The sequence below is a fragment of the Crocodylus porosus genome, unplaced genomic scaffold (assembly GCF_001723895.1).
Source record: "Crocodylus porosus isolate Cpor-Errol unplaced genomic scaffold, CroPor_comp1, whole genome shotgun sequence".
Classification (NCBI taxonomy): domain Eukaryota; kingdom Metazoa; phylum Chordata; order Crocodylia; family Crocodylidae; genus Crocodylus; species Crocodylus porosus.
In genome coordinates, this window is record NW_017728932.1 from 14,966,214 (window position 1) to 14,990,632 (window position 24,419).

A 24,419-nucleotide genomic window follows, 5' to 3' on the forward strand; every position below is an offset into this window, starting at 1 on the left:
GTGCACAAGAGCATCTAAACTAGAAAAAAACGGGCAAGGACAACAACTAAGTACAATCAGCCCAAGCATCTCAATTAATTTAAAAGGTTGGAACTCCACATAACTCCAAACAAACTGCATCACCAGAATAATGCTTCCTGCAGCACTTTTTAATCCTATAGTTTCAGTTAAAAAAAAAAAAAAAAATCTGTAGGGGTAGCACAGTTCTATAAATGCTGATAGCAGGAGATGCAGCGCCATGTACTCCACCATTAAATCATACTAAATGCTTGCCCTTTTCTTGTAGAGCTAATGAAAAAAAGTTACTCAGCTGATGTATTACACCAGAATACCTTATGTTTATTGACCTCCCTGTTTAGTACTGCACAAATACATTCTCTTCCATTGCCTTAGACCATTCATAATCATATGTCAAATGATTCTATGGCTCCGACTGGCATTGAAACAACCTTCTAATATTACTAGCAGTGAAACATGATACTGTATTGCTAATTAGCAGGATGTATACATTAAGTCTACAGAGAATAACACAGAGGAACAGAAATAAGAAAATACTTCTTCATTTGTGTGCTGTGCCCTTAATCAGTTAGCGTTTGCAAAGTTGCCTTGCAGTATTCTGAGAGATCTCAATTCACAGCTGTGAAATACAGCCCTTTGATAAGATCTCTGTGAAGTAAAACGTGTGCACAAGCTAGCAGGGGGATTTTGTAACATAGATTTTGCAAGATAACATTTCTCTAGATTTTTGTTGCTATTTGAAAGTGTGATTTAAATATATTCTCAAAGGGTAATGACAGATTTGAGTCGCACACTAGTTAGAAGCGACCCATCTTGAGACAGCAAACCACAAAACCACATATGCAAACGAAGTCATGTTGTTTGGTCCAAACATTAGCACTAGCTTTTGGCTGCCCTGCCACGGGAGTGGCTTCGTCTGGGGAAAAGCTTACTTTAAATGTTTGCATTCTTAGGACTTAATGGCATGAGGCATAAAGAGATGGACTCTCCATCTTTGGAGGTTTTTAAGTCCTGGATGGACAAAGCCTTAGCTGGGATAATGTAGCTTTCGGCAGGGGGTTGGACTAGATGTGACCTCCTGGGGTCCCTTCCCACCTGAATTTTCCATGATTGTAAGATTTTACAACACGCCAGCTCAGGCATTCAGAGCAACTCGCTGTAAGCAGAAGTGTTAAGTGCACCACAAGAAAAAACCAACATAGCCGGTGGTAAATGTACAGGAAGTAGTGAGGACACAAGTTTAAACACCCAAGCCTGTAACTACACATGTTCAGAGTTGAAAGAGAATATAAAAAGATGCGTCATTAGGAGAGGCCGATTTGTAACGGGGAACCAAAGATGGGATGTTTTGATTGAAGGAAACAACAATTAGGGTATCAGGGTTTTTGAAGTTTGCTCAGCATTACTGTTCACAAAGCAAAAGGAAGCCTGTAGTAAAAAGAGGGTATAGACTGGTAGCAATTCTAACCACACGGGTGAAAAAGCCTGAGTAATGCCATGCAAACCAATGGGACTGCATAGATTTTGAACCCAGGAAAACCCTTTCCTGAGTGACCACCGCCCGGTGGTTATCAGAACTGAACATTTTTAAAGAAGTGAATGATTTAAATCAGAATGTTTTTTCTTCATTTTACTCAACTTGGACAATTAAAATAGAACGGTCAGGTGCATTTTGTTCCTAGTCTCTTTTCCATACTGGCCTGTACTACAAAGCATGGGCTGCAAACCAGGCAAAAGAGTTATTGGTTTCTTTACGTGTCCTGATTATGTTTTTGCTGATAGTAAATTTCAGGAAACCAACTCACTTGAAATAAAAACAGAAAAAAAAAATATAGTTATATATTGTAAGGTAGGTCGTGTGTGCGCGCGCACGCGTGTGTAATTGATCTACCTAACAACATCCTTTTCAGTTTAACAGGTTAATGATATTTTACTTCCCACTGTTTGCAAGCATCCTTGAAGACCTGAAAATATACATTGCTACCCTTTTCTTTTGTATTTTGAATCATCCTGAACCATGCATAGCTAGTGGCTAATATAAGATTCAACCTGGATCAAAAAGATATTTACTATGTTGATAAAGCATCACTACCCAATGCCAGCCAAACCTATCTGGAGATGTTCTTTCCTACTTCACCACTGCTGCAGACACAGAAGGGAGAAAAAAAATGATTTATAAAAAGAACATTATTGTTTTCTAACTGACTAATAATGCTTTTGAATTAAAACCAGGAGTTTAAAATCTGGAGGACTTTGTCTACATAATGTCCTCATTTTCATTAGGACTTCTGGGTTCTATTTGGAATTTTTTTGCTATGTGGCTGGGCAGAAAACATGTTACTTATTAACCTGATTTTGGCTCTGTTTCCTCAACTGGGAAGAGGGGATAACACCATCCTTCTCAGAGCCACCGTGAAGCATGAGAACTTGAATGCACTTTTAGATCATCAAATTAAAAGTGCTATAGGTCAGCAGTAATGGTTGCAAGTGCCTTCTCCTCCTCCTCTCACAGCACCCCCATGTTTGGTGCCAAAACAGTAAGTAGCAAATGTTCACAAGCATGGCTTTCCTTCCTTCTAAAAGTTTTAGGTCTCCAATGCTTCAACATTAAGATCCTCAGTAGTTTTCCCCTCCTGTCGAGCTGCTTATTTTATGTATCAATATTCTGCATCTTAAATTAAGAGCCAGTACTGCAGATCAATCACATTAAAGCCATCATCCAGCTAAAGTGATGCTGGCCCCAAAACTTTGGCAGAGCTTAAAAGCTTGAGATCCCAAACCCGGAGGAGTGTCTTCTTTTACAAAACACATCCCTGCATTGCAGTTTCTGCATCATCCTTCCCAGGATCAGCTCTCAGGCTGGGGAAGGAAGCCTAGCTGGGGATACAGAGCTCTAGGCAAAGGTGCATGAGAAGCAAGATAAGGGTTGTGGGGACCTCTTGCGGCAAGCTGAGCTACCACGGTGAATATGAAACGCTAGGGGCAGACTGGTAGCAGAATAAGCTTCTGGCTCAATGCACCAATGTCCAGACATACATTTCTGAGCTATACAGAGGTAAATACCATTCCAGTGTCCCTTGATGGAAGAGGTTTTAGTTCACAAATTCTCTCCTCAGTGGATCTCAGCTGTCTGCATCTTCAAAAGAAGAGAACAGAGTTTGGGAAGCTTGAAGCTATTTTGTTAGGACAACACATTTCCAGCGTTCCTACCTAGCACAGATTAGAAACTCCAACCTGCTTCTAGCCTATAAATTGATACTCATCATTTTTTTTTAAGCTAGGGATTCTCTATATTAGAAACCTTGTTTCTTGAACTTAAATCTATTTAAAATCACCTTAGTTGCTCCTTAATATAGACAACCATGTTCATCTGAAGTCAGCAAAAGTGCCAGATCAAAAACAGGTTCACGATGATTGAAATCAGGGTTGGTGCATCTACATTACAAGCTCATACCATGTCCCCAGATCCATTTTGGTTGCATCTGTGAAAGGACATTCCACAGCAATGCTAAAAACCTGTTTGTCACCTAGGTCTACAGATGCACAGGGAGAGATTACAAATGTACGGGTCAAATGGGCCAGTGTGTCAGGTTGTGAAACGTAAGCCACCCACGGGCTGTTGTTCAGGTTTCTCTACGGGAGATCAGGGGATTGACATGTATTAAAGATGGTCCATAGATCACATACCTTGCGGTAACAATTGGGATGATGTTGGGTCCAGCAGGCCAACAGTAATGGGCCAAAATAGTGGCACACGGCTACTCACTGTTCTGGAATGGTAATACATTAAGGATTTTAATGTACAGCAGACCAAACGTGCACAAGCTCAGCTGTGTCCCTGACCTGCCGACGCTTTGGGCCAGTTACGTTCTCCATCCACAGTCCAGCTGGGGTGAAAACGTGAACTGCACGCATTGCTTTCAGTTGGCAGTTGGTCGCCATTTATACACAGAAAAGCAATGAGTGTTGTGCCTAATCTTCCCCTGACAAGGAGTTACTGCCAGTATGTCAAGTCACCACCATCTTTAGAGTGGCTAATATCCACACAATTTAGGATCTCTACTTTGGGATTACAATGATAAGATTGGCACAGTGACTTGTGATTACAATGAGTTTTGATTGCACGAGGGTCCAGAGTCTAGGAGGCTGCTCAAACAGGTTCTCGGCTGCTCATTTGCCCAAATTGCCCCATTACTGATGGCCTTGCAACAGTAAGACATAACCCTAGAACAGCAAAGGTGAATTACTGGAATTTCCTCTCTGAAGTGCTTCTCAATCACAAATCCCGTGGAATTCATCAGGAGTAGCATGTGTACTAAAGGATTTGAGCAACTGAGATTACTTGTGCCTTTTAGATCTTTTCCGTCTGCACAGCAGAAGAGCAAAGTTTCCATCTTTTTGGCAGGCTAACTTCACATTGCAGAGCCATGCCGGACCATTGCCTGGGCAGAGGGGGCGGTGAGGTTAGCACATCGCCCTCAACCATGGGGATGCTCTAAGGTAGTTCTGAGAAACAGGTCCCTAAAGATGTGTGGCAGAGTCGTTTTTACAGAAGCGAAAGATTCCTAAACATGTTATTTTCATAAATGAGTATTAACTTGTTGCATGCTGTTCCAAGATTGCCCAGCTACCTTTTTCATTCTACAAAATATTAACTCGGTCACTTTTCCACTGCTGAATGGAGATCTACCTAGCAAACAAGGCGACGAAGGGGACTGAGCACAGGCTGGAAGCTGATAACCCTCCCTCCGGCTCCGACACCAATTTGCTGCCTAGTTTTTGGCAGGTTGTTTAACCCCTCTGGCTTCAGTCTCCCTATGTGTAAAGGGCGGAAAACACTTCCGTCTTGGGCTAAGAGCTCATCTACTTTAAAATATCATAACAGTCAGTTTAGAAACTGGTTTAGTCCAATCAGTGCAGCCTCTTCTGGTAAACACTTATTTCAGCTTAAAAAGTGCCGTATCCATTTAGTTTGAGTCAACAACGGGGATTGTTCCAAATGAACTAAATAAGTTTCTAAATGTTTTTGTTAAATTGGTGCAATTTTCACGAGGTCTTAGTGCTTAGGTAATGCTTTGAAAACAAGTCCTCATCTTCAGATACACACCCGGCTAAACAAACTCCTGCATGTGAGTGGAAGCCCCAGTGGTTTGAGGAACAAGAGCAGTGGATTAAGTTACTCCATGGTCACTCTACCAATTCTACCATTACAGCATGAGCCAGCACTGAACTATCACACAGTATCATGGATGCTGCTTTAATCTTCAACCCTCAGCCCCTTTGTACCTCTTAACACTTCTGCTGCATCGCGTTCAGAGCTAGCATGGAAGTTCTTCAGACCAAGAGTCATGTTTCTTTCTATTGTAACGCATCTGGTATACCCTGGATTACTGAAAAAAACAGAGTAAATCAGTCACTAAGTGATTTAAATAGCTTATTTCAAAATATGACATCCAACTGTTCTATTATCTCAACTTAGGTAACCTTCCACATTATCCTACTGGAGATTATGCACAGTGGTGCTAGAGATTTTTCTTGTGAGCAGTGTCCCCGAACTTTTTAACTGATGCAGAAGCAAGGAAAGCCACATGCTGGAAGTCATATTAGGGTTATACCTGGGAAACGCAAGGTCTTTCCATTCCAAAACGCAAGCAGTGCAACATTAGAGTGGATGTTCTTGGGAACAGAAAGCATCACAACTCGATAAAAATGAAAGATTTGTTCACAATTCACTAAGACTCCAAATTTAGTGTTCTGTTTCCTTGCAGTGATAAAACTACTTCAGAACTGGAGAATAAATTAGATCAACTATATTTTGTAAAAAAAATACAATGGAATTGGGGCCTTTAAAATCATAGCTTCTTAAACTGCAACACACAAACAGCAGTAAATTGTTTAGCTTTCTATTGCTCTGGCTATTCCCCAAACCCAGCTGCTCAGGAAAAAAATACTTGGACACATTAAAGCTTCAGGTAGCTTTTCCTGCTAAACAGAGCTTGATTAAATCATCTTTTCTATATGCATTTAAAATGGCTGCTTTAAAAATGACCTGTGTATGCCCTGGCCAACCTCTACCACTATTTTAAAAAATGAACTGATGACATTAGAAGAAAATCAGTAGCTCCAAGCCTGAAACATGGTATCCATCATAATAAATGTTACCTTTAAACACAGATATATCCATTTGTGCCAACATTTTTCCATGACACCATACAACTTGTTTCTAACAGCTCCAAGAAGTTTTTGGTACCCCCGTAGCTTGTCGGCATCAGTGGTAATTACAGTAGGAATAGCCTGTAATAAATAGACAAAAATAGCTGCACATCAAGCAGTACTGCATTACACAAAGGAAGCATGTGTCAGATTAGAGAATATACTTAGAATAATTTTTCCCTGCTCCAGGAACACAGTTTTGCTGTTATGAATCTAGGATTGTTTATACCACCTAAAACAGTAACTCCAAGTTTAAGGCTTCCACGTTCAGAGATGCCAATTCACCACATACCCGGACCAGCAGCCAAATATACCAGTCTCTCCTCATTCCCAACTCTGGCTATTAGATTTTCCACCAGGACGTAAAGTCAAGATAAAATGCAGTCCCAAAGCAAGGTAGGGTATATTCTTCCCATCAGACATTGGACATAAAAGACTAATTTAGAGTATCCATAATTCATCACAAACTTGGGAGGGTTCTGCAGCAGAGAGGGGAAAATATATACCAGATGCAGCGAGCTCTGTAGCAATTAACCAAGCATCTTAAAGCTGTTACAAAAAGGCACATTAGCAAGAAGATGCATTACAAGCAGTTCACAGAAGCTACCTTGTAGGGTCTCCTTATTTCAAACTGTCAGATCAAGTCACCTACAATTTCCCCTTTCAGTGGAAGTCAAATAGAAAGTGTCAAATAAAGAACACCTACTCTGGATCCACCTTAGCTTCAAGGTAGATTTGTCACTTTGGGAAATAGCTGTTTAGTTCCCGAACACTCAGTTCCGCTGCTTTTTGCAAGTTAGTATATGGAAAATTTACATTCCCCTCCCAGGAGATTCAGGCATGGAGCAAATACAAAATTCTCCATGTCCAGAAAACACTGTGAGCTAGATGAACAAACCTCATGTATGTAGGTCAGAGCAGATATTCAGACATGGGCTGCATGACACACAACGATCTTGCTGTTCCCAGCTGAGAAAGCCTAGAGACTGTAAGTGCTGTGTGTTTCTTTATAGGTGTGTGTGATCTCAGTAAGACTGATTTTGACAATGCCATCAATCCTTGTTCCACGTGAGCTCACCGGCCCATAAAGCACCTTTGTGTACAAGAAAGCTTTGAAGACAGATATTCTTATGAAACACTAGTGATGCAAGTTAATGCACCACTGCAGTTAGGAAACAAGGGGTTGTCATTTCCGAAGTAGCACACGCTGCAAGAGTTAGAAGGCAGCTATTGGACAAACAGGCGACACTTTGAAGTAACGAGAACCAGCCAACTCCCTTCAACTTCAGGAATCACCATTCATTTAAGCTGCCTCTCCCAGATCCTTGTACTCAGGTGCAACCAATCAGCAAATCTTTTTGACCAGTAGCACTAAATGCGTGGTTAGCCTTAAAATGCTGTCTGTAGTCTTGGTGGGGCACATCCCTTGGGCCAACAGACAATACATAACGTTATAGATTAGCTTCTTGGCCAGAGGCAGCCCAGTTCTCTCAAACTCTTGCTCCAATTCATCTTGCGCAGTGACATTCCAGCTGCAGATTTAAAACACAGTGCAATGCTTGTACATGGCAGTTGTCACATCTGGGTGGAGGAAGCTGCCTAATGAAAGGGCCTAATTAGTCGGACAACTGGAAATGCCTATTGCTGCCCAAGTCAGCTCTATCTGGGGAGACAGGATATTTATACTAGACAGACCACGAGACCGATTCACAATGGCACATTTTATGTTCCTATAAAGCACCCCTTGGACCACTCAGCTCTGCTTCCACCTAGACCCAAAAGCACAGAGGAGACCCGAGAAGCCACTCCTGGGCAGCTGGAGATTAGCAGACAAGGGTTATTTCAGAAAATAGGTACACACGCACACATACACTATCACCCGCCAAATTACACAGCTTCTTTCCCTGGCAACTTTTCTGCCAAGAAATTGTTTGTGGGCTCTACCTGGCTACAACATGCAAATAAACTTATGATGACGAACCAGACTCAGATCTAGTGAACTTTTACATTGCAAATAATGATATTTTTCCCTCTTTTTCATCTTTAAACCCAAGCAGTTAGAATGCACGTGTTGTAACTCACTGGGTTGCTCTAGGGTGCAAAACCCTAAAACTGATTTGTCCAAGGTGCTGGATTCCTACGACAGAAGTACTCCATTTTTTGGGTGACTAGACAGAATTTGCACAGAGAATACCTCCTACGTGGAAAAAAGTGGCTAGAACAGGTGCACAGATTCAGCCCCATTTGTACGCTCTGTTTTGGATTATCCAGTACTTACAGTTAGATGCTAAGGGTCTTTTATAAAACCTTCATCATAAAGCTTGATAATCTTGAATGTTTTAAGAGCTTATTATATCAGTGTTTAGGTTACAACTCCTTTTTCTCCAAACTTGTGGATTTGCAGTTGCAAATAACCAACATGCAAGCCATCTTCTGCAGGGGAGCCCTTGCTAGGAGTTCACAAAGCTGGATTCTGAAACAGTTCTAATGTTACTCTCTAAGCTTTATCAGCTCCTTCACAAAAAGGAACTTAATTATACAAAGAGAGAAGGCAGACTATGAAATGAACATGCAAGGCATTACCTCCTGGGGAAACCAGTACTCAGCTATACTCTCTCCTAACCAAATCCCAAACAGTAGGCAGTGATCATCATCCCACCACCGTCTGCTGGCAGAATGAAAAAAAAAAAAAAGGAGCTGCTACTCCAGGCAACATGTTCAAATCCAGGTCTTTGGCATTAGAAGCAGGCAGTGCTTTGCTGGAGGACTACTGTGCTTTCAATATTCCCCTCTTCCTGGGCCTTCCTTTCTCTACTAGGTTAGGCGTTCAGGCATAAAGAAAATATATTGTACGAGGAAACTGAGCCAGTGAGCTCCTCCTCTCTCTGAAGCAGTAGGACAGGCCACATGATCCCCATGCTCAGAAATGCAGAACATGAAACAGCTGTTGAGCCTCAGGACTGGGGGGCAGGAAGTGCAAGATGAATCCCGGCTGGGCCACAAGTGTCCCAAGTACTCTTCAAACATTCAGCCTCTCCATCTTATTTTCATTACTGTAAACAGATGCTACTTACCTTACTTCACAAGGTTGCCGAGAAGAGAGTTTTTTCTTTGGCAGAAAGCCGTGTAAAACCATCGAGCGCGATAGAGGGCTTCTTCCTGGAGAGTGAAAACAGCGACTCAAAGGAGATTAGCTGATTTCTGTTTCCTGTGTTTTCACGTTACCTTCCCTAATGGGCTGGAATACAATGATGATACCACAAAGCAGCCAGACATGACGGTACTGGCAAGATGCTTTGCTGAACAATTTGTTCTCGCTGATCTGCGTGGTGACATGAAATGACAAAACACTGCAGAATGTGACACGATCCATAACTCAGCCCACACTAAAACACAAATCTCAGTGTTTTAATACCGGGCGGTGCTAACGATTTCTTTTAGGCCAAAACTAGAGTCAGGTCGTAAGTCATAATAATAGAGATTAAACAGCGAGGTATTCTTGAGTGGTCCATAAGCCTAACGAAACAGCAGCACTGTCAAGTTTTCCCTCCCTGCTTTTAGTACTGAGAGCAAGGAAAGATTAAAATGCCAAACAAACTAATTAGTTAACATCTCAAATAAATCAACGGTTTATCAAATGGGAATAAGCCACAAAAGTTTACACTTGAAATTTCCATTGCATATTGATCAACCAGTCTTTTCAGACCTGTCTGGTTCCACTGCAAGCAGATTTCAATACCTATGAGTATTATATGAGTTAATTATGGAGTTACACTAAGGATTTAAATGAAGTTCAGCACATATCCCACTCTCAGTAACCTTTGCACAGGAAAGTAGCACCACAAACATCACCAGCGTTCAGCAAAGTGACCTCAGAAATGAGTCTCTTTATTTGAGTCAGGGAAGTCAGAATGACCGAATATTCAGATGACAGCTTTTGTGAGCAAATGCATTTTAATGTGTCACATTTCATAGGGCTTAACCTTTGCTGGAAGAGAACAAATAAGGACATCAATTCATAGTTTTCCACAAGGAGCAAGAGAGGCCGATAAGCATTCTTGCAACTTAAAAGTGCATGAAGTATTTTGCAGCATCCTTCACACATAAGATACTCTGCCACAGGTATGACACCACACAAAATGCTAGACAGCGGTAAAATGTAAAGTACCTGAAAACATCTCCCTGAGGGAGATGAACACACTGAATACAGTGCAAGTCTTCACCAAATGCTTTTCTGTACAACATGTTTCTTAAGCCTCTACAACAATTTCTGGAGTATTCAAAATCGTGATAGAACAAGCATTTTTGAATTTCTGTACAATGATGTAGGCTCAGTAATTGTTTCTATAACATAAGCAAGATAATACCTATTATGCAGTGGTATTCATAGAGTCATGGTACAAAGCCTCATTCAGCCAAATGGATTCCAGTGTCTTTTTGTCCTAGGGTGGTAAGACGTTGGTTTTTAGCAAAAAAATACAGGGGGGGTGGATGTGAATAATTTCAAAAAGCGGTCGAACCCTGATCTCTTGTCATCCTTGACATCTCCAAAATTCAGATGCCAATGATAAATTTATCAAAGACTGAAGCCATGTACAAATGTTGCAGCCACGAGCTGCATTTAGATGTGGGAAGTCTAGTGGACATAGCGTGTACTAAGCACCCATGGAAGAAATGGAGATTTCCAACACCCTTTCCACAAAAACAGAGAAAGAAGATTGGGACGATGGAAACTTCATTCATTTAACAAGTGAAACTTCTCATTATATATCATTTTAATGACCAAGCTTCGGAACTCTACATAGAAAAAAGAGTTTATTTATGTAGGGGTGAGGGGAATTTTAAGTCTAAAAATCAAGATACCACCCTTGCAATGAGACACAGTTGAATTTTAAAAGCCACAAATGGTGCTTTTACAAGTCTTAGAGCATTTCCCAATTTAAGCAATGTTTTTTGTCTTAAAAAAAAAGTGCAGGTGCTAAACAGTAGCATTCTCTAAAAAGGGAGTTATCCTCCCATTAGGACATTTATACTGGAAATAAGAAAGCAGTGCATTCAGAACAGGAAAAAAAACACAGGATGTTCCCCTCTCACTTTACACACTGGGCTGATGTAGCCAAATTGAGACAGGGCAGTTTTCCTGGGGATGCTCTATTTTGGTAGGCACCTGATGCACAGACGTGGTGAGCTGCGGGCAGAAAGATGGATGTTGCTCATTTCTGTACTAAAAACGGCAATGCACAGCTATTCTGTAGCTCTCCATTTCCACTAGAAAGCAAGAGAAGGTGCAACTGTTCTGGTTACACGCAGTTATCTGGCTGGGGCTAACTGATCTGGACTGAGAACTACAAGTTAAACATAGCAAGTTACTGAGGATGCATCTTCCGCCTCCTCCTCCCCCCAGTAAAGAGTTAGAACATGATGTGTATTTCCTCTGATGCTGAGAAGCTTCAGGACTGACTAGATTAAAGTGAAATCAGATCCATGTCTATTTATAACTAGCTACATATTTTAAGCACACCATTAACTTATTTGCCACCGGCATTTGTTGACTTGATGCAAAAGAAGCGCCATGTATGTTGTTTCATCTGCTAAAACAGCATGTTCCGCAGAACGTATTTTCTCTCATTTCAGAGACATGACACAGATGTAAATTAATTACAGCTACTTAAGAACGTTCGTCCGTCCAAATGAACTCGACATTCTCGCTCTTTGCTTTAGAAGGAAGTCTTTGCTGTACAGTGAACCAGCTAACAGGCTTCACAGCTGCTGCTCTGGGGTGTGAGGCTGGGGGATGGGAGACTGCGGAGGGAAGCAAAAAGTCCTTAAAAGTCTGAGGCAACAGGGGAGTCACTCTTAGTTCAAGCTGTTCCTTCATTAAAATATTTTAAAAGTCTTACAAGTAAGTTAGTCCTGTGAGGTCTTTTCCTATTGAAGGAGGTCCTGTTCACAGAGGAGTGTCTCAAAAAAAATGTCACGTGCAGATACTGAAGGTATACAGTTTAGTTTCTCACGTCTGTAGACGGATCAACTGAACCTCCTGCAGGTCACCGTGTACAGACAGACCAGAGCCACCTAAAACTACCTGAGAAGAACTTGATACAAAAGCAGCAATGCCAAACACAGAAACATGAAATCAGAAGCCCAGTTCCTTGCTTGATGTGCACATGTGAGAAGGAAACGGCATGTGTAATTCTAGTAAATACCATATGCCTTCCTCAGACACTTGAGATTCCCCGGCTTGTGCCAACAGCATTCGTTTTAGCTGCGTGTACATCCAAATTCCATGCGTGTTGAGTTTACTGGTTTTGGTGGAAAAGGGGTCCCCCCTTGCAGATAATGCAGACCGAGAACAAACCACTGCTGCTCCGAGTACCACTACCGCACATACAGCATAAATTTCTTTTTAAGAGGAAGGAGCATTAGGTAATATATTCTTAGGGACGTCTCTGTAATAATGAACACTGATCTACTGACATTATTAAATCTAGCTTGGCCAAGCTATGTTTAGTGGGTACTTTCTTCATTGCCTTCAGATTCCCTGGGCCAATCTTCACTCTCCATTTCCTATATTCCCTCGCATTAAAAGTGATTTCCAATCCATCAGCCCAATGGGATTCAGCCACTGTGAAAGCATAAAGGCACCTTCGACCTTAGTTTCCCTTTTAAACACAAAATTGGATTCAATTTCTATCAATAGTGCGGTGAATCCTTCTTTCTGGAAAACTGGCTTGCAAACTGCTAAAGTGGCACAATAATCTCATCTACAAAGTGAGACATGCGAGTTCTGTTGGTGCTACAGTGTGTCAGCCAGAGCAGCAGGACTCTGATGCTGGTAAAGATTCTTCAGAAATCTGTCTGGTATACCACAAGACAGAAAAGAAAAGAACACTTTTTGTGGACACTACGTACTTAGGTTAAACACGGAAAATGCTGTTAGTTTGTTACACTAAACAATGAAGATATGCAAACACTTGTGCTTTAGAGCACAAGTCTTGAAACAAAGTCAAATTTCTTCTTCAATTTTAAAGGAGTAAAATTTGTCTATAAATTTGTATGTAGGCAAAAAAAAGATACAGCCCTTATCTGCAATAATAATTTTTTTCTAAGCAAACTGAACATAATGCAACAGTTCATTCAGAATCCAGAGCTGTGCCTACTTAAATGCTTAAATTAAATATCAAGTTAACAAGTCATACTATTGTGGTTACACCAAAAGGGGAGCAATTACAGCTAGAGACAAACTCCAACATCCTTTTAACAAGAGCAATTAAGTAAACCTATACTGGCCTAAACGTTTCATTTTGGTAAAATTACAGTAACATAAATTACCATCTTTACTGACTACATTTCACAGGGCAAACTGTTCAGGTATCCACAGATGCAACCTTCCTATTTTCTCCTATGTGCTAATTAATTTCCCTCCCTGCACACTACTTGGACATTATCAGCTAACTCAAACCATGAAAGGTACGTATAGTGACGTACAATGCTGAAATTATTTCTACCCAACAGCATTTGACTGGAATGATTTTCATGCGCTACCATTTGATGCCTATAAACGGGCACTTGTGATTCTGCATATGATCTGTGGGTATCCTATCCGCAGCCTTCTGTCTTTATATCACCAGTAGCAACAGAACTATTAACAAATGTAAACTATGCCATTAAAATTTAAAATAAATAGAATAGTATATACTACACTGTGTAGCAACTTCAGAATGAGGCAATAAAACCCAGGTGATTACATCTTCCACCATTAGGCAAATGATTTGTGTGTATGGTGCTGAAAAATTCTGATGAAAGAAGGAAATCCTTGGCTCACTGTCCACTTTTTAAGATCTTCTTTGATTTTCCTTCTTCACGCTGGATAATGACGCAAAAACTCCTTAAGCCTTGTTGGATAGTCTGTCATCACTCCTGTTGCTCCCAAATCAAATGCTCTCTTATATTCCTGTTCTTCATTCAGTACCCATATATACACCTACACACAAACACAGAATGGAGTGGTCATTAAGGAAGTCATCATTATTAATAGGAAACGTGGATAAATACAGAAGATTGTGGCCTAAATTATCTAAATAACTTGTTCGGGGGGCGGTGAGGAGGGCAGGAGGAAGCCAGGTGTTTCCTGGATACTTGCAGCATGGTGTCAAAATCATATACAAAAACAGATACCCGGCTACAAATTTAGGGGAAAAGATTTTACCAACAAATGGCATAAAACCCCAACTTCTAATGGTCTTTGAAGGGAGGCATGCAACTGTTCAGATATCCCAAGTTAGCAAAACCATTTACTAATATGTAGAGCTAATAAGGGGGGGAAATAGGTTAGGAGATTTTACAGAAAACATTAGAAAAAATAACCACTTCAGATCAAAAGTGTTTTAAATTTAATGCTTCATCAAAAACGTCATTAATCCCATGCACTTCTGGAAATTCAAATCCTGAACATCATGTGCTAATGGCTGACATTTAGAGAGCAAGTTTAAAACAGTCTATGGATCTGACCAGGCTGCGATCCCAACAGTAATTCATAAGCTGCTCACCACAGACAGGCAAGCTAAAATGCAAACAATAGACAAGAAATAAAAAAAGGGAAATTTAGGTAAATTAGGTGAATTTTTAAATGCATTTTATTTGGATAATCTAAAATGCTATCGGCAACAAGGATGAGGAAGTGTATGCATTTATAGGGGTGCACCGATTAAGATTTTCTTGGTTGATACTGATAGCTGATTATTAACCAAAAATATCAGCCAATGCCGATCCAATAACTGATATTTAGTAATAAATGCAAGGCACTTTAAACTATGGACATAAATAAAACTTTTTTGTTTTGTTTTACATTTAACAAACACACACAAACTAGCTTTAGTTCACACACCCCCACTGCCATTTCTAAGTGTGGGGTCGCTGATACAGAAGACAAGGCAGCATTTTAATTACAGCAGCTCTTGGAGGTGAGAGGGAACCCACGTGTCGGGGGCCCTGGCCAGAAGGGATAATTATCAGAAAACATTATCAGCTACAACGGCCGATAATGTCATTTCCCTTTTAATGGCGCTGATCTGATAGGCAACCAATATTATCAGTGCACCTCTAATTTTAAATTATTTTATTTTGATAAAGCCTGTTAAAACACATACCACAACAGAGCCTGCATGTATGACAGCTCCACTCCCTGCGACATTTAGGAGCAAGTCTTTTGATCTGGAAATCTGTTAAAAGGCTTTTCATGTGAAAAAGCTTCAGGTCAACAGTGAAAAAAGAAGCTGCAAATATTAGTAATCAGCCATAAGGCTTCATTCACTTAACTCACTTGAACATCTGTAAAGGCCATTTGGTTAACACCACTGCATCCTTTCAATTACGAGAGCAAATCTGCTTGCTGTTCCAAGCTCTGATTTGATTATAAGAATACGAGGAGCTGAAATGGGAGGATGGGGCTAAACTTTCCTGTATTTTAAGCTTGTTACCAAAAATGCCATTTCATAAACTACAAACCAGTTTGCTTTTAAATATGCCATACTATACCTGAATGCCTCGAGCAGTAAGGTGGTCAAATAAGGTTTTCCTCATTAACAATCTGCAGAGAAGAAAAAAGAAAATCTGACTCTGTCCAGCAGCTGAAACATGCTAGGCATCTCAGACTGTGACTGCTTCATAATATCTTAATGTTTTGTGCCAAATGACCCACCAGAGTACACAATTCAGGACTTCTGCTGGCCAGAGCACCTATATTTTTGGGGTCAGGCAGAATTGTATCAAGCAGTGTGGCAGAAAATGGCCATGTGAAATGGAAGGTCAGATTCTGTACCAGTGTACAATGACAGGAAACTACTAAAGTAAAAAGTAGTTCAAGTTTATTTTATGGGTACAAGAAAGATTCCTGCCTAATGGTGGTGCTCCTTGGTGTATATTGCACAGGATAAACATACAAGTAACACAGAGAATGTGGGAAAAGATCTTCTTGGTGTGCTGCATGGGATGCCTATCACATTGCCTGATGCTTACCAGATACAACTATTTGACAATGTGCAAACCACTTAATTTTAGTAATAATCAGTCCTAGTCGCCTGATGTAACAGTCAGCATATAAATACATCACGAAGATATTAAAAATCTTACGCGTCAGCAAACCAGATGATAAACTTTTGGCTTCTTGTCATTTTGTGTGGTTCTTTCAGTCTATAAAGAGAAAGGAAAAGGACCTTAAAATAGCATCAGCTCAGAAAAGTGTCACTTGAGATAGTATTCATGCAAGGAAAAAGTGTCGACAATCTCATGATGTCACAATAAGTTTATCAACATTTACGACAGAACTAAGCGCAAAAGAAGTCTTCCTCTGCCTCCAAGACCAATGCCTTAGCTTGTGTTACAAAGGAGAAACAGGCTGTGATAAGTGCAAAGCAGGAGAGATGCAGTTTTAGTTAATGGCTTGGGTAAACAGAAGTTCCTAAGATATTTTAGCAGCTCTGACACTGCCTTGATTCCTGGCCTTCACCGGGGCATGTCACCCTCGCCTCAGTCTCTACATCTGACAAAAGGTAAATGATATGCAAAGCAGCATTCTGTGAAACACATTTCTATATAGGAGTGCAGAAGTGCTAGACACTAGCATTGAGCCAGAATCAAAAAAAGCAAAGGCAGTTGATTTCTTCTGCAGGAGGACAGACAAGATAAGCTACCGTACACAGGAAATGTGCTAGGTACATGTATTTAAACACACATCCTGCTGCTAAGACATTCAAGGTTGGATGTAGGCATCTTTGAACTAAAATAGAAATGCTATGTTTTCATTAAACACTCATTTGCGTAGCTTAAAACTGACAAACAGGAAAAAATAGACAGGTCTAAAAATGTCTGTTTTGAATAGACACCATCTCTCTCAACACTGAGATATTAAAACCTTACATTTTTCTAGTGCCTTCCACCCAAAGCACTTTATTCAAACAGAGGAATAATTTGAAAGTGCTGAAAAACATACAAAGAGCAAAGTTTTAATAGCACACTGCAATACTACCCATTTCTAGGGCAGCCGGGGAGATTTAAATGAAACCAGTTCCTCAGGTTGGCTGGACACGCTACACAACTCCTCTTCCCTTCTCATGAGTGGAGTCTCAAATAACTCAATGAAGACTCATATAGTTACCTACAAACTGAAGAGACTATACTTCCAACAGAATTTGATTCCTAGGGCTATGCTTGGGCATTAAGAAATGCAAGATATTACTGAAGTTTTGATGAGAGTTTTATTTGAAAGCTTGTTGAACATTACTTCAACCATGCAGTTGGTCCAATACAAGATATTACCCCCCGCCAAAAATCCTTGCTTCTTGCATAATTCCTGGACCACCACAGCTGCATCACCCTTAACACTACCGCTATTTGTTTCAGCGTTCAATTTTTTCTTTGAAGCCTCCCCTCTAAGAAATGTCCCAGGCAGCTTGAGAAATCTGACTACCCTGTGCCTGAAGTCTGCATGGCCATGTAATTTCCGCGACTCCCGCATCACAGGTGTATGGCATGTCACTTACTTGAGAATGATCGAAGGCATGGGTATTTCTAAGAACTCTTCCCTGAAGGGAATGAATGGCAGCAGCCCCGTGTAGAACAAGCCAACAAGGAGGAGGACACGTTGCAAGCAGAAGATGGTAGGAATGTCTGCATTCTGTAGAGCCAGAAAAATAACCCAAGTTATCTAGCAAATTGCTGAAAGCTTTGTGATGAAACTGAATCTTCCGCCAGCCTGCTGTAAACTTGAGCGCTTGTGCTTAAAGGATTTAAAACCTCATTTTCCAACTGTCCAACTTGCATAGGTTTGCCCTCAATTTTGAAAACGCTGCCTGGTAGCCTTGTTAAAGTCCACAGCAACTGTAAGGGGCAGTGGTGGGCATGAAGCCATGCATTTTAATGGGTCAGGCACTGTGCTACCTGCCTCCTTGTATAGTCTTACAAATGCTTGCAGGAAACAAAGTGGCTCAGCACTTCCTGTCTCTGACCCCTGGGATCATAGAACAGATGTGCTCTAACTGTGATCCCCACTAATGGTACATGAGCCTGATGTGAATTCGCTTCACAACATCAGTGAAGTACAGGAACAGGTACCATCACTAAGAAACACAGCTGTAGCTGATATGGGCAGGCAATGCTGTCCGGTATCAGTACCAACAGTTGAGCACCCTCCAGCAAACCAGGAGGGCTGTATTCAGACATCATCGCTTATTTAAAATAGTAATGTGGTTTAGACTGCATCCAGAACAGCCACCAGAGGGGTAGAAAAAACAGCCATCAGCCTCATGATGCCCAGATTGTCAGTGCCCCGAGTCTGAAGAGCACACCAGCTTATATGACTATGGGTGAGGAAAATCGCCAGTGGGGGGAACCCTTAAGGGAAACAAGGGGACAGAGACGAATTCTGAAGATTTAAGCACCAAAAGGCAGGAATAGCCTTACTCCCTCTGCCATTAATCTGATCTTGCCTACCTTTTTTTATTGATCCTGTATCAAAGATGTGTGCCACATTACCGCATAGTGCAAAAACCCTACCAAAACTAAACTGGGGTTATATCAGCACACAGTACCACTTTTACTATACTGGCATATTGGTACTGACACAGTTTTAAAGCAGTTAAAGGTGTTAGTGTTTGGTATAGCTAGTTTCTGTACAGGAAAAGGAACAAGCCTATGCTGGTATAAAGCACCTTTTTACCAGTATAACTGCGTCCAAACCAAAGGCTGTACCAATCAATTTTAGCACAAAGTCAGGTCCCGGGACATTCCAAAACAGGCAGAGAGTGGTAGGGTGCCCGGGCCTTGTTCCTTGAATGTTTTACTATAGAGCAGACAGGTCTTTAGGAACCTCTAGAAGACAGAGTGAAAGTTGTCAGAAGGGCTGTTCTAGTTATCAGGTGTAGTGATCCAGGCAGCACAAATCAGAGAGCACATGTAGCAAACTAGGGAGGTAGGAGAGAACTTCAGGAAAGTCCAAGAAACAGCAGGATGGAAAATTAGTTTTGAAAATGAAGAGAGCTTAGCCCTGATGCAAAAGGGAGCCAGAAGGCAAGAAAGGGGTCTGTGACAGAGCAGGAGAAGAGGAAGTATGTGAGGAATATCAGTGAAGCATCAATTAAATACATTTGCATTTGTTAAAATGAACACAAATCAATGATTAAAAACATCAGACTTTAAAATTTATCAGCACTTCTATGTCTGTTATCAGCACTTCTGCTCGTGGTTAGCGTCATGGTGCTACACCAGTTCTGAGCCCAATAAAAAAAACCCTGTGTATATGGGCAGAACGCCTCATTTACAGAGTATTTTTTTGTGTTATGACCTTGCTTAAACAGACACGCAGGATGGAGACTGAAGCTTCCACTGGGTACTGGCATTTCTTTCAGTGCTTACCTCCTTAACACATTTTGCTACAACTTCATGACTGACATTGCCCCACACAGTCAAATGCTCTCGTTTGTACTGGCTCACCAACTCCGAAACCTGCAATTAATAATGATTGGAAAGTTCAGCACAGTGTTTTAGATCAAGATGTGCAGACCACTAGCATATCTAATTGAAAACACTTGGGGAATTTTGGAAAAGCAGAATGCCTAAACTGGAATTTGACAAAAATATCACAGGTTCCTCTTATGTGATGTACCATGCATGTACTTGGGCCATATCTTAGTGATATGAGGGTGCCAAATATCAGAACCTCACTTTTGTACATCCCCTGAAAAAAACCCAACAACAGTCTACTAATGTAGTGTCCCCTCCTTTGCATCACACTGAGGCACAGATTCAGGTCTGACTCGGGAGGAAGAACATTGGCCCCCAGATCACCAGTATGCCTCCTGCAACACCCAAGGCTGTCCCCCCCAGTCTGTTACCCAAATGCAGATAACACCTGACCTCTGCATGATATGACTCGAATTCAATTCAAGGTGATTTGGCTGTGGGAAGCAGTAAAATGTATTACACACCTTCTTAATCAGCACATTGTTGTTCACTTTGATGTCAATATTGACGGGAGTTTGGGGGAATGCCTCAAACACTTCCTTCAGCAGTGGAATACGATTATCTTTACCCTCACAGTGGCACTCTGGGAAGGGAAGTAGAGTTTTAGGTCACCGCTTCAACTTATCAATACTTTGCAGATAAAAAGAACCATAAAAAATACTCAACGTTTTGATCAATAGTATAAAAAGAAAATAATTTCTAAAAGCATATGTTTTGAGCTAAGATGATCCTGACCCTATCCCAGGGAAGCCAAATCAAGGCTACCCCAGATAAAAGTTACCTTTCTGAAACGTGACATCCAACTTGCTGAGATAAGGCGGGAGCTCCTTTAAAAATACAGAGGAAATAAACATTAGTACACCAATGCAATTGTTCCATTCCTTGAAAAAGCGATAGCATAACACGTTTTAAGCCATCCATTGCAAATTCTCTTGAAAGTAAAGGGAATGTTTGTATATATTTTTCAGGACTCCTTGCCTGCAGCCCCAGCACCAAAACAGCTTTATGATTTGTTCAGAAGAGGACATAAATAAGAGGGAAATATTTTTCCACTTAACAGTGAGTGAATAGAGACTGTTTCTGAGAATCTCATGGATGACTCCAGCAATTCTGTTAAAATGCTAGTGTAAACGACACAACCGCAAGAGACGTGTTTAACACAGTCACCTAGTGCTCTGACACTCGGTGAAAGGCGCCCTACAATGAGCAACACACTGGAGGCCACAAGCACAGCGTCCATTGTTTCCTTCCCTTCTCCAGTCCTCCAACTTTCACCACTGCAACAGTAGAAGGGCTGGAGTGCTGTTGTAGCCATGGGGGCCCAGGAACCACGCAAGAGGCAAGGGGCTGTGTGATATCTTTTACATGAGCTGACTGCGTGGTTGGGAGAGGTACTGGATGAGCTCTCAGGCACAACGTGCATTGCACAGCCTCCCCAGCTTTGACGATCTGCTCCAATTTACCGAGTACTTGAGGTCAGATATATTGATGTCAATACCAGTCGATCTCTTCAGGTTCTCATCATGCGATACCACCACTTGCTCATCTTTTGTCAGGTGACAGTCTAGCTCCAACATGTCTGTCCCTATCTTAACCGCACTGCAACAAGAAAGCAAGTTTGACAAATGTTCCCTTTTGGAACTTACAAACACATCAGTTAAAAGACTTCATCTAGTTAAGTTAGATTGAAAGGACTTTACAAATGCAATGCAACAAATTCTCATGACGTATCTATGACAGATCTCAACAATTCTCTTTTTTTTTTTTTTTTTTTCAGGGAAATGCTGAGGCACAACTTGCACCAAGCCACACGTGGAGTCAGTGTCAAGAGCTGAGCCTGGAGCCCCTGTGCTCCCGGGTCCTTTGTCTTTTGTCCTCTCTCTGCCAGTAACATCCAGGTTTCACCACGCTAACAAGTACCTCACCACAGAAGAACTATCTTTGCAGGACAAGGGCAGGCCTCGCTTTCCATTGTCATTATTCCAGAATTTTAGACGCCTGACACTTTAGAGCAAAAATATTCACTGCTGGCAGAGTCTTAACCGAATTTCCCTGAGTTTCATGAATGATGTAGGGTTTTCTTCCAAGCAATTAAGGTTGCTTGTTGCTCAATTCTTTGCTAAGTATGAATGACAAGTGACACACGAGGGGCAAGGTAAAGAAATACTGAACGCTTTAGCATGGTGATTCTTTAAACAGGCAGCCTGATTTAAATGAGCAGGGACGGTATGGCTCAGGGGATTACCAGTGGGACTGAACAGCTTGCGTTTTGTACTACACAAGAGATGCATGGCTGTGACCATTGGAGAAATGCTAGATGCCCCATAAAACTAAACGCTGCACCCAAGTCACTATCAAACAGGAATACGTATGCCACAGAAGCCAGTTCTCCCATACCTCTGCTAGTCTCAGTCAAGGGAAAAAGAGCCAAAATAGGTCAAATTCCCTCTGTCGACATACAATGGACACTCACCGATCAGTTCTGACACAGGGTCTGCAGTGGTACAGAGAGCCTCTGAATAGTTACTGTACCGGGTTGTTTTGGTAAAATTTAAATTAGTTTTAGTTGACTTAATAAATCTGGTTTTGTTTCAAGTTTTAATTCACTGCTGTTGGTCTCTCCTCCTGAAAACTGAAAGTCTAGCTTTGACGCTTGATTTTCATACATTGAAAATGAAGAAAATCACAAAAGGCTGGGCGAGAATCATTTCAGTTTTGTTTCGGTTTTGCGTGCTAGATGCTATTTTAAAATGTGTGATACTGAGTGACAAGAAGCCTCTCGAGCCAGTGTGTTAAAAGGATAAAGCATTGACTTTGAAAGCTGTAAATGTCACTCACTTAGAAGATATGGCCTCATTTTAACAGCACTAAAAAGTAGCCAAAGGTTAAGTAATGACAAGTACACATACTATTATGTAACGCTCTATTGGGCTTCATGGGCAAAGATCTGAGCACAAGGAGGACTTAAATCTTTTTGCTTTTCTGAGGGAGTTGAACAGAGAAGGGGCATTGTTTTGTGTACTGCACATATCCAAATATATTACTTCTTTGACCAGTGAAGGTGGTCAATACAATTTGATATAACCACATTCATGTTTAGGTCTTATTTTTCATTTTAATGGGTTTACAATGAGTTTAGAATGGATTTTTATTTAACACTTACTAAGAAAAACCCAGATTTTAATTTTCATAACAGTACACACAACTGAATATGATCTGTTTCATTGTCTTGAAATTCTCCGAATAGCAAAACTCATAAACCATCAACAGGGGGCAGAGGAGACAGAGAAATCCTTGCAAGAATTGCTGCAAAATGAAATCCCCAAGCAAATCTGGATTTGAATCAGCTGCGTATTCTCCAATGACCTGTATAAAAGACAGCCAGGAACTTTACAAGTGCCATTACATTTGAAAATCTTTTGGTTACAACAGCAAAATATTTTTGTTCCCTTTGCGCGTGAGTCTTCGACATCTGCAGACCAAGTTCAATAACAGCATTTTGGCCCTCATCCAGAGCTCACTAAAAACATATAGGAGCCTTTTCTTTGATTTAATAGGCTATGAATCAGACCCTTTAATAAAATCAGGACAAATCAGAAACATATGGAGGCAACAGAGTGATGCAAATGTCACAACTACTGCCAGGATGGCTTTTTTTTGCCCCCTACACGATTTCTGGCTTATATCTAATGACAAGAAAGACTGGGAGTGTGTCAAAGTAAAACCAGTTTCTTATTAACGACTACCTCGGAAAGGACGTGAAGTGCTACGGGGACAAATAATAATTATACAATTACCTGCTTCCAGGTGACTGAATTGCCCAGAACAAGGCAACTTCTCTAATCCAGGACATTTGTCAAATTAACCGACATTTCATTTCACTTTCAGAACTTGCTACGAAATGGTAACGTTGCTAAAAACTTCAGTGCTCACGCCGAGTGGAAGCAGCAGAACAAGAGCGCCGATTGTCAACAGTCTTGAGCAGTGGCCAGGCTGTTACTACCTCTGTTGTTAACGGGCTTCTCTTCTTACTACTTTGTGTTTTCGGTTGGAAACGACAGCTTGATCAGCAGCACATCAGAACGTCTCGAACCCACACTGCTCCTAAAAGGTCTCGAGATACTGCCTGGATGCAAAAATGCGACGTCTGAATAGTATTTTGATACTGCTGGCCGATGTCCACAGGACTTGAGATGTAAGACTTGTGATCATAGCTCACAATAGTCCCACTGTCTGTTTTCCAACCGCCCCAACTCTTTCCGAGTAGTGGAAAATATCCGAAAAAAAGCCTGGACGTTCGTTCATGTTGGACACCGTCCAGATCAGTACAATGCCTACAGTTTACAAAGACCAGGCTGACAAGTCCTGTAATTTCCCTATGGTCAGCAAATCCACTAACGAGCTACCTCACCTAAACAAAATCAATTCTGACAAGAAATGAAAACACAGTAAAAACTGAAACACGAATCTCCTGGCATCTAAATAAGCTGAGGTCCTAGGGACACAGTAATACGTTGCAAGTTTCAATTACAGATGCAATTAAATTGCTGTTGATCCATATAGCACACCAGGTCCCAAAATAATTTAAGGTATGTGGAAAAAAAACAAAGATTTATTTTCCCTAAAGAAATTGTTTTACACCTAATATTACAGTGGAAAACATTTAACCA

At 41.0% G+C, this 24,419-nt stretch overlaps 1 protein-coding gene and 1 long non-coding RNA gene across 2 annotated transcripts in view; both read right to left on the bottom strand.

The window, feature by feature from the left end:
• Positions 1-1,865: 1,865 nt before the first annotated feature.
• Positions 1,866-6,308, bottom strand: LOC109316980. Its single transcript, XR_002102948.1, has 3 exons — positions 6,181-6,308; positions 5,305-5,408; positions 1,866-3,154 (listed from the first exon to the last, which is right to left on the bottom strand). It is a non-coding gene; the product is annotated as an uncharacterized LOC109316980 (long non-coding RNA).
• A 3,780-nt stretch (positions 6,309-10,088) lies between these two features.
• The window catches only part of GDPD1 (glycerophosphodiester phosphodiesterase domain containing 1), a 20,272-nt gene continuing 5,941 nt past the window's right edge, over positions 10,089-24,419 (bottom strand). Inside the window, exons 4-11 of the mRNA XM_019545312.1 lie at positions 21,213-21,348; positions 20,531-20,576; positions 20,214-20,332; positions 19,642-19,731; positions 17,772-17,905; positions 16,363-16,422; positions 15,769-15,820; positions 10,089-14,215 (exon numbers count right to left, since the gene is read on the bottom strand). Coding sequence (XP_019400857.1) covers positions 14,093-14,215; positions 15,769-15,820; positions 16,363-16,422; positions 17,772-17,905; positions 19,642-19,731; positions 20,214-20,332; positions 20,531-20,576; positions 21,213-21,348 — 760 coding nt within the window. The 3' untranslated portion in view covers positions 10,089-14,092. The remainder of the gene's footprint in view (positions 14,216-15,768; positions 15,821-16,362; positions 16,423-17,771; positions 17,906-19,641; positions 19,732-20,213; positions 20,333-20,530; positions 20,577-21,212; positions 21,349-24,419) is intronic.